The following is a 14,065-nucleotide window of genomic DNA, read 5'->3' as shown; positions in this document are numbered from 1 at the left end:
CACCATCAATGCTATGGTTTTGCTCTAAGCTTTTGAAAACCCTGGCAATAGTAATCTTTATGTCAATGGTTTGCGATCCTCAAAGCTTGAATGTTTATGGTATGTGTGTAACCCCCCATCTTCGTTCGCCTAAAGGGTATAAGCTCAGATGTGCTGAATTTTTCAAATATAGAACCGATTACAAGCTTTGTGTGGAATTCCTTAGCCTCCATGGCCGATGGTTTCATGTGAGGGAGGACCCACCTGCTATTTTACGGTTTTGCATCTATCATTTGTGTCTCCCGATTGTAGCTTCACCTAGTGTCATGAGTTGTGAGCCTACAAGTATGAAGAAACCTGAGTTCTTATTTTTGAACTTTTTCATGGTGGTGAAGAACCTAACCCTTGTCTCCCCGATGGAGCACTCTCTAAAAGCTTAGTCGCATATCTTGCGCATGGCGTGTATGGTCACCTGTTGATCAAGGAATTCGCGAAGCCCGTCATGGTCGAATCCGCTATGGTACCAACAGATTTTTCAAACTTTGCACCTTTGAAAAACTCATGAAACCAGTATCTTTATTTTCCGTATTGTTCTTTAACCTTTGATTGTATGAATTCCCCTCTCTTGAGATTTTAAATTAACTCAACTTCTTTTGAACAAAAAAAACATCAACTATTGTACTCATTACTCAATATTAATCAATTATATTTTATCATATTTAATGCAGAACTACAAATATTAATATATTAATGTATTAAATTTCTCCTTTTTCACTTGATAATAATGATTTGATGGTTAGGTTTTTACTTTTTTTATAACTTCGAAATTTGGAGTTTTGGCTCGCACGTATCTGTGTGTTGGGCTACTAGAACATGTAAATTGATTATTATTTTCGCATGAAATTTCAAACCTACCAAGTGAAGTTCATTTTTGAAATACGATCACTAGGATACGACCTCTTTGATAATTACCTCATTTTTGCTGTAGTAGTAATTAAATATCTGAACTGTGCAACAAAATAAATCTTCTTACGTAGCTTATACATATTTAATTATATATTTTTCCGATATGACTGTAAAAACGTAATGAGTCGAAGGCATTATATATATATATATATTGGAGAACGCTAACTCTTTAAAAAGAGTGGATAAAAATGACAAGCAAATTTCAGAATTAAGAAGTGTTGTGAAAATCGTGAAGCAAAACTGGTAAGGATTATGAAATTGTAAGTACGAGTACTTGTTTGAAATTTAAATCATTCCCAAGAATCTGTAAAAGTCAACATGCACTAACTAATTAAAATTGAACAAGCAACCCAAATTTAAAAAAAAAATGATTAAAACCTATAATAGTGCTAGCTAGTGATTAGAGATTTCATAGCATAATAGTCATTAAAATTGCAGTGTAATTTTTGTTTCCAAGTACTATAGTAAAGTAACAAGAAAGGCTAAAAAAAGCTTTAGATGACAGTACGTGTCTTTGATGTATGTATCATTTATCAATATCAATGTGCATATAATTAATTACATTCTATTTACAAAAAATATTATGCATTTACAAATTAGATGTTAAACTATATGATTAAACTGGTTAACCATAGTAATTAAGACATGGTAACAATAAAACAAAATGCAACACCCTACAAAACAAAGTGAACGTACAACCATAATATTTTGAGGACAAAAGGTTCCTACACATTTGTGATCTGTACAACGTTAATTTTGTTTTCTAATACAAAAGAAAAAGTTGCCAAACATTTCAATACAAACCAAAAGATGTTTTGGTTTACACATCCAAACAAAAAACCTAAAAACAAAAGATGAAGAGAGAGAGAGAGGACGAAGAACATGATGATGATAAGACATTGGACACAGAGCTACACATATAGATCGCCGCCTAAAAGCCGAAACCATCATTAAATTTTCATCTACTGTTTGTTCCCGTATTTTTTTCGCCCCTTACGTCATCTCAAACGCCGCCGCTTTCGATTCTCTCACCAAGACAACAACAACCATCACTTCCTACCATCGTCCTATTGTCGGACACAAACCCGTCTCGTCCTGAGTTATTATTATTACAGCTCTCTTCATCAGCCGAAGAGTCAACAATGACCATAGGCTCTGTCAGCAATCCCCCGTCACGTGGCGGAGAGAATAGAACCGGCATGTACTTGTTATGCTCCATCTCTACTCCTGGTAGTCTTGCGTTCTTGAAATGTTCCTTTAACGACTCAAGACCCTTTTTTTTTAACACAAAAACAAAACAGCTTATATAAAACCAGAGATCAAAGATTGAACCTTTATTGTTTTTTTTTTTTTTAAATTAATACCTGGATTCGAGCATAAGTGACCTCACAGATCTTTCTAGTGTTGAAAACTCCCCAATGTTGATTGTGAAAGGTCTTGTAAAGTCTCCACACTGCTTCTGGTGATGTCATGTTCACAAACCCATATCCCACATTGCATTTGTTGCTAAACACAAAACACCAAAACTTAATTATTAACCACTAATTTACTCTTTAGTCAAACCAAAGTGGCAGAAGAAAACACATTACCTGAAATCAATAGGGAGGTAGACAAAGTCATAAGAAGACATAGGAGTTTTGTTCCCTTCTTTGATTACCTTTTGGTTACAGTCGTTACAATGTGTGTCCAACATTTTCAAAAACAGCCTCTGACTGTAAATGGAAACAATACTATAAAATTGACTAGTCGATATTTGTTAATCTCCTAGGCACCAGAACATATACAAAAATAGTAACATATGAAATACAAATGAGCTTCTCATTTACTAATATCCATTGGGTCCTGCTGACTTTTTGTCAACCCCAATAAGAAGAAAAAAGTATTTCCTCGTTTTAGAACAATATCATCAAGCACATGCCTATCACCATCACAAGTTTTAATGAAAAAGATGCATGCTTATTTTTTTTTTGACTTACGTGTACTTGTTTGGGATGTTCTTGATCATCACGGTGGTTCGTCTGTCTCTGGACTCGCCGGCGGCGATAGCGTTTTCCCTTATCATGAAACGAGGATCAGCAAAACTCTTCTTCATATGCTTCCTTTGCTTCTTCTTCTTCTTCTTCTTGTTATTGTTCCTCTGCTTTTGCTCGTACATTTGGTTACTATAGATCATCATCGGTGGTGGCGGCGGTGGATGATAGTGGTTGTGGTTGTTATCAAAGGTGAAGTTTTTATGGAAGCGTGAAGCGAGGAAGAGCTTTTTAGTTAAACCACCGGGACGGCTAAACTGGATAAACATTGGTTTACCGGAGATAAGTTTACCGTCCATCTCACGGAGAGCTTTTGCGGCGTCTCTAACGTCAAAGAACTCAACAAATCTCTGTTCTCTCTTGTACGGTGTCTCTCTCACTTGCTTCACTTCTCCTACAATGTGATTTTGTACAAAATCGACATAAAGTTTGAAACTTTACATTAAAAAAGTTGTGGTTTTTTTTGTTAAAAACGTTTACCATAAGCTTGAAAAATGTGACGGAGGGTAGTGGAAGAGACGGTGGGTTCCAAGTTCATAACCACGAGCGTGCCTTGATTGTTTCCATCGGGAACAGCATTGAGTTGAGGAAACACGAAATGAGCCCAAACCGGTTGATTATAGACTAGTCCACGCGCCGCCGTGAAGTGGAGTTGATGTTGCATGTGACGGTAACGTATCTCATTGAAAGCTATCTGCGAGGTTCTCAGGTTGTAGAAATGGACGGTCACGATTCCTTCGTCTGCTCTCTCCATTTGGACACCACGAACTTCCCCGAACAGTCCCATGTCTTGTCTTATAGATGACTCGGTGACGTTGCCAGGGACTGGTAATAGCATCACGGCTCTGGTTGGCGCTACTGAAGTTGGTGGAAGAAGATGAGGAGGAGGGAGATGGAAAAAAGAAGGGTAAGACGGCGGCGGCGGCGGAGGAGGAGGAAGAGGGAAGTAGATTCTTGTCGGAATAAAGAAAGGGAATGGGTTTGGGTTTAGGATTGTCGCCGGTAAGAACTCCGGAGCTGTTGGGTTAAGGTTTGTTGGGTGACTGAAGGGTCCGGTGACTGACATGGTTTGGTTTGAAGGGAGAGAGAGGTTGTTTTGCCGGTGACCGGTGATGATGATGACTATTGGACGTTTGATCTTCTTCTGCTTCAGTAATCGTACTATTTCGTCTCTGTCTCTCTCTGCTAGCGCTTTATTTGGTGCAGAGGGGAGGGAGAGAGAGCTAAAAAGTGGAATTTTTGGGTTTTGTTTTTATTATGCAGAGTTTTGTAATTATTACTTTCCCAATTTTGAGTTTTATTTTTTACTAGTTTTTACCAACGCAACAAGTCGAGGTTCTTTAATCTGATGGTGATACTCACTAGTCCGTGAAATTTTACAGTTTTACCCTTGGGGAGGATTTCAAATTCATTACAGTGGACTGATTTGATGACCAGTAGATAAAGCGGTTAAGGATTTTATTTTCCGGTTAAGAAGAAATAGTATAAGAGAAAAATGAATAAAAATGGTATAAGATGGCCTTCTTCATACATGATATGATAATAATAGTATGCATGTCGATATTTAGATATCCAAACAGAAAATTAGAATACCTAATTTTTCACTAATTTGGATAAATATCATTATTTTTTTGTTATGGGTATCGCATACAAATCTATTTTCAATTAAATATTTAGTAAAAAATTATTCTACTATTCTATTAGATTAAATTAATTTTTTATAAACGGATAATTATTTTTAAAATTTTTTTGAGACGGATACAAAACCAACAAAACCATTCTGAAATAGTCAAATTTAAATATGGTGATTCCATCAAAGATAACAATTTACCAATGCAATTCATGAATTATGTATTTTTTAGTAGATATTTGTCTAATGTGACTGTTAGCATATATCTGATATTTTCAACAATATATATTACTACAAATTGATATTTTTAAAAAGCTATGGTGGATATTAAGTAATATTCGCTCTGTTTCTCGTAGATTGTTGTTTTAATAGTTTCATACATATTAAAAAAAAAAATTTATGTCTAAACTAATTTATAATTATTTTACGGTTGAAAGAGAAAATATAAACCAATAAATAAGAGAGGATTGGTGGGAATGGGTGGAAGCACGTAGATGTGATGAAGAGGAAGAAGGTGGTTCTAAAGGAACAGCTTCTAGAGAAACTGAGACTCAGGTGAACAAAAAAACAATCAAAGAAAAAGGCTGGTTTAGGCCTCTTTTGGACTGGTTTAAATGCAATGTTGCTACTTCTTGGTCAAGAAGAAACAACTTATCAGGTTGTGCTTGGATCCTGAGAAATCATCATGGTGTGGTGATGCTTCATAGCAGAAGATCTTTTGGAAGGATTTTCTCTAAGCCGAAAGCTCAGTTAAAAGGTTTGTTGTGGGTGATAGAAAGCATGACAAGTCACAAGATGGAGAAAGTGATTTTTGGTTTGCAGGAAGAGTTCTTAGTAGGTGTGATTTCAAGACCCCCTGCGTGGCCTTCTTTTAGATACCAATCTATGGAGGCTAGGTTCAAGTTAAAGACTTTTAAAGACTGGAAAGTGCTTTTGGACAGAGTCGGCCACGAGTACAAGCGAGCCAAGCTGGTGCTTGCGGCCGACAAAATATATAAACAAATTTCGGCCCCAAAATATTTGTGATGTTTTGTAGTCCAGTAGTAGTGTTTGTTATGAGAGAAATACTTTTCTGTCTACCACCGGGTTCGAGACTTCATGCAGTCAAATTTTCATTATTTTTTCTTTTTAGCTGTTTTTTATTCTAAAAGTTATTCTTATAAAATGACCTTTTTTTTAATGTGGCTTGTAGCCTACTAAAGTGTAGCGCCGGCTCTGCTTTTGGAAAACTCTTTTGCAAACAGAGGAGCAGCTTTGGTAGCTCAAAGCGTCACCACTGATGGTAGGACGCAACGTACGTACGGTTGGGCATCCTGGTTGGTTGGATGGGTTTTTAACGAAGAAAGGGTAGAATCCTCTATTAGACCGTAGTTTTTTGGAAACTGTCGTTGATCCGATAAGTTTCATTTTTTGTGTATAGGCCTATACATAAGGGTATAAGGTCGCAGTATAGGTTAAAGTAAGATAAGGGATATATGTATCCTTATATGCTTGTTTGTATGTTACCATCAAGTTTATTCCAATATAATTCCAGTTGACAAAAAAAAATACACCAGTAAATAATATGTCATTTTGAATAAAGCATAAAGTAAAAAAATCATTTGAGGTTTTTAATCTAGAAAATCAATCTTTTAGGAATACAATTTCTTTCCAAAACATACAATTTATTAGCAAGAGAGAGAGTATGTCACTACAAAAAATAATGTATATATTGTATCACGAAAGTGATATGTTCCAATGCAATATGTGTTACTGTTGTTTCTTTGACTCATTAATCATTAAACTATTACTCTCTAATACTATCTATATACAAAAAAAATAAACATATTTGTTATTTGATAAATTTAAAATTACTATAGAATTATACATTAGAGTTTATAAATAGAACACAATTTCCGATTAATTGGGTATCATGATCCATGTATCATTTGTTCATATGTAGAACTTGTATTTGGGTGCGAATAGCTCGTATGTGTTCCCCATTTTCACCGCAAAAGTTCATGGGCCGATTTGTCGTGTCTCTCCATCTCAAAAGCTAACTATCTACTAAATAATATGCCTATAGCTAGGTTTTCTAAGTAATGTGTATATATATAGATAATTTCGTATTGTTTATGTTCCAATAGAAGTATAGTGCTCTTGTAAAAACTACATCCCTAATTACATTTACGTTTTCTGTTTCATAGATTTGTATAAGATTTCATCAATTTCCTATTATTTTGAGATATATAATGAAAAAACTTTTTTTATTCGACGAGATTATAAATGAAGTCTTCAGACGGAGACTTAAGGAAGTATAGTTTAAAATAAATTCTATGTATTTTACTTAATTATATACTAGATATTAACCCACATTTAAACCATGGGCGAACATTTTATTTGAATTAAATTTGAAATAGTTTTTTTGTTATTTTGTTATTTATTATTAGCAATTCATCCACCCTAGTTACAATGAGATTATTGCTGTAGAAATTATTGCCAAAAAAATCTGTAGAAATCTTAGTTGTTTAACCGAATAGATATTTCTGAATAGCTTACTAGATTTTAGCTTACGGTATACCACGGGCCTATATATTTTTAAATTATTTTAATTATTTAAAATTTATTTTGTGAGATTTTTTTTAGTTGGTCATTTGACTACGAAATACAAATTTGACTACGAAATACAAATTTGCGCAATCTGTAGATTATTATCATATATGGTAATGGATATCTTTGTGTGGTAAGTATATACACTTATAATAAAATATTATGGATTGTAAATATATATTAAAATCTATATAACATTAGTAAATAATTTCATAGTACTAAAAATTTTTCAATTTTTAATTTAAAATTTTATGTCTGAAGATATTTATTTGACCATGTTGATTGGGATAATTCTATTTTTTTAATAATTTATATTACTACTATTGAATATGTTATTTTTTGTTAATTTTGTTGAAATCAAAAATAGAAATAGGTTTGTGGAATATGTTTTGTTTTTTTATTTAAATTGGTTATTGGATTTGTTGACCATTTTAATTTTTTTGTATGGGTATTAAATCGGTTGATGCCCATTGGGTATTAAATCAGTCGAGGCCCATCACTAATTATAAAGCCCAATCGCGTCAGATATTTAGAGAAGGAAAGTGAAAAACATTATTGTTGGTCTTTTTTTTCGATTTTCAGAAACGATTCATATCCACTACAACAAAATAATTTTATTAAGGAAAATATTTAGTCACAATAAAAAGAATTTAGTCGCAATATAAACATTGTTATGAATTTGTGACGATTTTTGAATGGTTACAATACAATCGTCACAAATTTTTATTTGTAATAAAAAAGTCACAAGAGTTGCAACGAATATATTATTAACCATTTTGTAATTAATAATTACGACACAAAAAAGTAACAAAACTGTCTCAATTACAGATTAACAAAACGTCTTTAAATCGTCACAATTCGTGTTTAAAATAATGTTTTAATTATGTATCTTATAATTATGCAACTATAGTCTCAAATGGCCACAAATGATAATTAAAAATTTGTCGCAAAATTTTAACAAATACTCAAAAATCATGATATTTTGTGACTATCATAATGTCCAATCTTATCATTAGAAGTTAGTTTCAAATAGTCACAAGTTATTACTAAAAAATTCATTGCATATGATAAAAATTATAACTAAAAAATTAATCTCAAAAGAATATTCTTTTCTAAATTTATGATCATACAAATTTTTTGTAATCATAAATATTAGATATACATTATAAGCTATCTTTATTCTTACAAAGAAAATAAATCACAAATTCGACTAGATACGGGAAAACGAGCTATTTCTCCCCGAGAACTATATCATATCTAGCTAGATGGAGCCGGAACTATGACCTCGATCTATGTCTCTGAAAACGAACTTTGAAATCTATTTCTCCCCAAATCAAAAGTTGGAAATCTAAATCTCCATATAACTGGATTACATTGGCTTAAGCTTTAACTCCAAAACTAAACCATGTAAACCAATAATAAACCAAAATAAATCGAAATCTATTTCTCCCTAAATCAAAATCAAAAATTCTTCTTCATTCCCCTTCGTCTTCCTCCTCCTAATCCAGCAAACTCACACAACAAACAAACTATTTCAATTTTTCCTAAATCTCAGATTACCAAACTTGTATAATCCGCTCCAGAAATGACAGAAAAACTCAAAGTTTCATCATTCTCTAAACAACAACAACAAGAACAACAAAAATCAAAACTTTAGCAAAACCCCATATCACACTTATTTATTCAACGGAGAGTAATTCAAGAGACCACAAATTAAAAGTGAAAAATCAATAACACCCAAGCCATTATAAAGTAAATCGAAAACAACGAAGGAGAGAGAGAGAGTAGTGAAGTAAGAAATTGGGGAATTGTAAGTAAATCTCTACACACGAGTCTCGAGAGAGTGATGCTTCAACCACCGAAGCTCATCTTCCGAACTCCTCCTCTTCTTCCTCTTGTGATAAAAACAATCTCTATCCTTCAATCGATGTGAACGATCTTGTCAATGATATCTTCCCGGATCTCACCGTCTCCGATACTGCTTCAGCTCCTCCTCTCACGACGGAGGAAGTGATTCTCACAATCCACAGCACGATTCTCCACCTAATCAACAAATCATACAGCGTGGAGCTCGCTTACGGCGATCTTGAAATTCTCCGTCCTGCTCAGGTCGCGGTTTTTGCTCGCGTCGGTGATGAGATACAATGACCGTTGCCCACCGTTAAAGTCGACGAGTCCCATTACTTCCTCTTGCTCTGACCCGTTAATGGATCCAGGTCGTCGGATTATTCGACGACGAAGCAAAGAATGATATGATGAACTACAAATTAATTGGGATTGTGTTGATTTGTCCAAAAAAACGGGGATTGTGTTCTAAATCTGGGTTTATTGGGTTTGTGCTCTAACCGGATTAAAATCTGGGTTTTTTTGGTTTAAATTTTTTAATAATCGGTTAAATAAATATCAAACCCGATGGAACTCATGTATGTGGATAAATAGATATTAAATTATTAATTTGAGGAGATTTAGATTTAGAACTTTTGATTTGGGGAGAAATAGATTTCAAACTTTGTTTTCGTAGACATATAGATCGAGATCATAGTTCCGGCTCCATCTACCTAGATATGATAGTTCTCGGGGAGAAATAGCTCGTTTTTCCAACTAGATACACATATTCTACCATAACTTTTCATATGCTCAAATTGTAATACCCTAATGTTACTAACAGTCTTGCAGTTGTAATACTCTAGGGGTCGAATCCACAGAGACTCTAGATCACACAATAGACTTATTAATCTTTTAATTATGCTAAATCAAAATATTAATTTAAAAACAATGCAGAAACAGAATTAAAAAGTGTTGTAAATTCAGGACTTAAAAAACGCTAGACCTAGGGAAAATTCTCAGGAATTTATGAAATATTAAATCAATCAATAAATTAGGATTCAAGCAATTAAGATAAGATCTAGAACTCTAAACTCTTCTGTAAAATAAATCAGTTCTCACTGCAAATATTATCTAAATTTAAAACCAGAAAATCCAAATCTCTTTGAAAAATTCTAGGTAATAAATCAGCTTTAAAAACAAGTTTAGATTGTTCACAAAATCACTAAATCAAATCGGGAAAAATGTCATAAAATTCCTCAACTTACCAAAATTGTTGGAAAAAGCATGAACTTTACATATGGTAAAATAAATACTTAACTTTTATTGACTTTTTGAATAAATCGCAAATTTTTGTTGACTCTGCCAAAATAAGACACTTTGACAAATCAACCAACGGACTAATTTAACGGGTTAAGCCAATGTTAACAGATTCAATTAAAACTTCAAAACGACGTCGTTTTGCTTAGAAAAAAAAACATATATGAGATTTGAACCCGATCGAACTCATCACCTTTGAGAGACAACAACAAGTTAGTAAACCACTACACTAGAATACTTTATGGTTGTTTGCTACACAAACAAATATACTTCAAGTCGCTTTACTAGTGTAGTGCTATAACAAACCAATTTAAAGTGTTTATAGTTTCTAACTTTAATATCAAGTTTCAATATTTTAAAAATATTTCAAAATAAATTATTTAAAGTTAATTATATTATATAAAATATAAAATTCAACAAAAAGTATGAAAATGAATTTAAATATTCAACTTTTGATCCGTTACACAGTAATTTTTTTACTTCAATAGATATTATTTTTAAAGAATAATATTAATAAAAATTGAATATTTTATAGATTGAATCATTTATATTTGTTTTTCAAAATTTCAACTTATGGTATATCCGAAAATAAAACTATTTTTTTAATTATAATAAATAATATAATAATTTATTTGTTTCACAAAATAGACTCATATATAAAAATGAGAGGTGAAGTATAATAATAATTAACAAATTAATATGTTAAGTTAGATATCAAAAGATTTTATTTGATGAATAATTTAATATAAAAAATTAATATGGTAAGTTAGATGATATATCAAATGATTCTTTAAAATATTCTCTTTAAGATTTTTGGAAACAATAAATCCAGACTATACAAATAATATAAAACTTAATTTATACCTATTTGTAACCAACTTATTAAAATTATATAATCTACAAAAAAATGTTCTGTACTTCCATTTTATTATATAGGGGATTATCTGGAAATAGAAAATAGAACAACAAAAGACAATTAAACAACAAAAGTAAATCATCTAAAAATAATACTCTGTTTTTTATTCAGGAAAAAAAAGATCACTCTGAAAATTTTGATTTTTGTGATTTACTTTTCACATATTTAGACTCCAGCATGTATATGAGTCACTTTTTAAAATGAGACAATTGCATTTTTTGTACCTTTATTTGCATTTGAATGAAAACGTAGACCCCATATTCGATATTTGAGAAACGTAACCACTAAGGGTACTTAAATTACAGTTGACTCCCTTACGACCAAACAAAAAATAGAAGCCAAAATGACAGATGTAACCCGAGGAAGTTTGCAATAGATTTCTTTACGGTGGATTTTAAATTGACGCCAAATGGAAGACATAAAAATATGTCTACTCCTTAATTATAGTTTAAATTTTAATTAAAAAAATTATAAAAAATAATTTGGTAAACCTATTAACCAAATAATAACCACATAGACTTCCTCCATTTAAATAAAATAAATTTACATATAAACTAGTCAAATTAAGGGAGGAAAGACGGATTAGGTTAAAATTATTTGATTTAGGGTTTGCTTAAGTAGACTTCTCTGTAGACTATTGGTGGTTGACTTTGTAATGCCATCAACTATTAATATTATATTATTTTAATTTTACCGACAATTTAACCAAATCGATAGTTGAACCTAACCGAATGCATACTGATTCCTTAATTTTAACCTAACCGGATAATTTAACCATATATATAGTTTTCTGCAAGTCAAACCTAGTTTTTTTATGTGATCTCTCAGCCACCGCAGTCTGAGCAGACATTAATATCACAAAAAAGAGTAAAAGACTAAAATCTGGGATCTGATTCGACCTAATTTTCTTTTCATTTTCTCTCTAATGTTCAACATTCTTATTCCCTTTTGTTTTCTCTTTGGATTTGTGTTCTTCCTCTCTTTTCTCTCTTCAAATATATCAGCCACTCTCGCTCCCTTCTCTCATCAACACCAATCTTTGTTAGAACCTTAAACTCTCGCATATGTTGTCTCGTGAATCTCACAGTCATGGGACAAAACTTCGCCGCAGAGAAAGGAATTCCCCAAATTCGAAACCATACTTCTCCTCCGAAGAAATCCTCAAGGTACTGAAATAGATCTGTCTTAGCTTGAAACGACACCGTCGAGGCGAGCACCCTCATGTTCCTCTGTTTCTTCTTCGTCTTCTTACTCCGATTCCTCCCGATCGGTGCATTTCTTTTAACTGTCATTTATTTTGTTTTTGTTGGTGTTCTTTGAAAGGGATTTGAGAAACCAATATCGTTTAGGTTACTGGCGGCTAAAGTAATGGATCTGGAGAAAGCAGGTATGATGTATTTTATCTCAAGCGGATATGACGATCCTTGTTAGATGTTCGTCCTTAGAAGGATACTCAAAAAGGGTAATAAATAGATCCATTATCTTGTTTTATTGTAATATATTTTTGTTAACTGATTGTGGTGTCGGATAATTTCTTTGTCTTCTAATTCTCAGAATAGTTGAAGCATTATAATGGCGACGGGAGAGCAAACAAGTCTCTGAGAGGTATGTACTCAATCGTTGCCAAACCTTCTTAAAAAGGTAACAACATAATCTGGTTCTAATGATTTGATCGATGAATTTGCTTTTTTTTTTTTAAAGTTGTTGTTGTTGTTGTTGGTTTTGATTACAACTACAATTTTTAAGGTTTCATTATTTTGTGAATCAGATCAAAGAAGGAGATCAAAGGTAGAGACCATATGTGTACAACTAATTCCATTGAATGACACCATTCCTTCACTTATGTCTGATTTTGGTGTTATTATTTGTTCCTTGTGTTGCTTTTACTTTGTAACCCTAGTACGACGTCTTCAGATCTGGAAGTGATGACAACGAAGGAATCTCCATTGAAGATCAATACGCCGCCGATAAGCCTCCAAGGTCCAATCGAACCAGGCTTGAACCAAAATTTGAACAATTAGAGAAGTAAACGGGGTTTAGTTAGCTGGTAAACCGTTATGACTTTTGTTTAGGCAGACGGAGTAAGAGGGGGAATCTTAACGCTTTTGTTTTTGCGGGGTTGTTTTGTAAACTTTAAGTTTTATTTGGGGGTTGGGGCATAATATGTAAATACGGTTTAACAATTTATTTTCTCAGTTTATCGCATTAATTATGAAGTCTTTATCTCTCTCTTAACTTATGTTTTTCATAAACCACATCGATTTGAGTTTTTAACTCGGAAAGACCAAACAAAGCAATAACAAATATTTTTTAATTTCTCTGTTAAATGATAAATTCGATGAATATTTTTTAATGAAAATTCTGACCAAAAAGTATGATGTGCTTGCCATGTTTGGAGATTGCTCCAAAAGATTTTTGTATGTTTAAAAATAGTTTTTGCCAGAATAATAACCTAAAGATGATTAATGATTAACTAGTAACTACATAAATAGAAATTGTAATTACTGTTTGGGGGAGAAGTTCATAAATAGAAATTGTAATTACTGTTTGGGGGAGAAGTTCCTACTTCAATTATTAGAGTTACTTTTTTTTTCTTAATAATGAGTTTGTAATTTAGATTAAGTTATACCTACAACTTAATGCATATCATATCATTTTATGTAAATTTAGATTATTAATGCTTCTTTCATGTGTTTGTGTTATTTTGTTGCAGGTTGAAGCTGGTTACATAATGATATCAAAGAAGTTTCAAGGTCTAACAGTATGGAAAATTCACAAGTTTAAATACAAAAGTTGTTTGAACTTATTTTT

The 14,065-nt window shown here is 32.4% G+C and overlaps 1 protein-coding gene and 1 long non-coding RNA gene across 7 annotated transcripts; one reads left to right on the top strand and one right to left on the bottom strand.

Moving 5' to 3' along the window:
• Positions 1-1,630: 1,630 nt before the first annotated feature.
• Positions 1,631-4,171, bottom strand: LOC104701385 (protein terminal ear1 homolog). Its single transcript, XM_010417062.3, has 5 exons — positions 3,456-4,171; positions 2,922-3,369; positions 2,535-2,657; positions 2,310-2,451; positions 1,631-2,218 (listed from the first exon to the last, which is right to left on the bottom strand). The coding sequence occupies exons 1-5, from the start codon at positions 4,039-4,041 to the stop codon at positions 1,949-1,951; spliced, it is 1,569 nt and encodes a 522-aa protein (XP_010415364.1). The 5' UTR covers positions 4,042-4,171; the 3' UTR covers positions 1,631-1,948.
• Positions 4,172-12,059: 7,888 nt separating this feature from the next.
• LOC104701384 (uncharacterized) lies at positions 12,060-13,489 on the top strand. Of its 6 annotated transcripts, none has more exons than XR_015562154.1 (5): positions 12,060-12,420; positions 12,578-12,716; positions 12,809-12,859; positions 13,001-13,042; positions 13,155-13,489. It is a non-coding gene; the product is annotated as an uncharacterized LOC104701384 (long non-coding RNA). The 6 variants fall into 6 exon arrangements; XR_015562155.1 differs by having other exon boundaries at positions 12,063-12,420; positions 13,023-13,042; XR_015562152.1 differs by having other exon boundaries at positions 12,063-12,420; positions 12,809-12,895; positions 13,023-13,042.
• Positions 13,490-14,065: the final 576 nt, after the last annotated feature.

This window comes from Camelina sativa, chromosome 7 (assembly GCF_030686135.1).
Source record: "Camelina sativa cultivar CO46 ecotype springtype chromosome 7, ASM3068613v1".
NCBI classification, from domain to species: Eukaryota; Viridiplantae; Streptophyta; class Magnoliopsida; order Brassicales; family Brassicaceae; genus Camelina; species Camelina sativa.
This window is presented reverse-complemented; position numbering and strand designations above follow the sequence as displayed.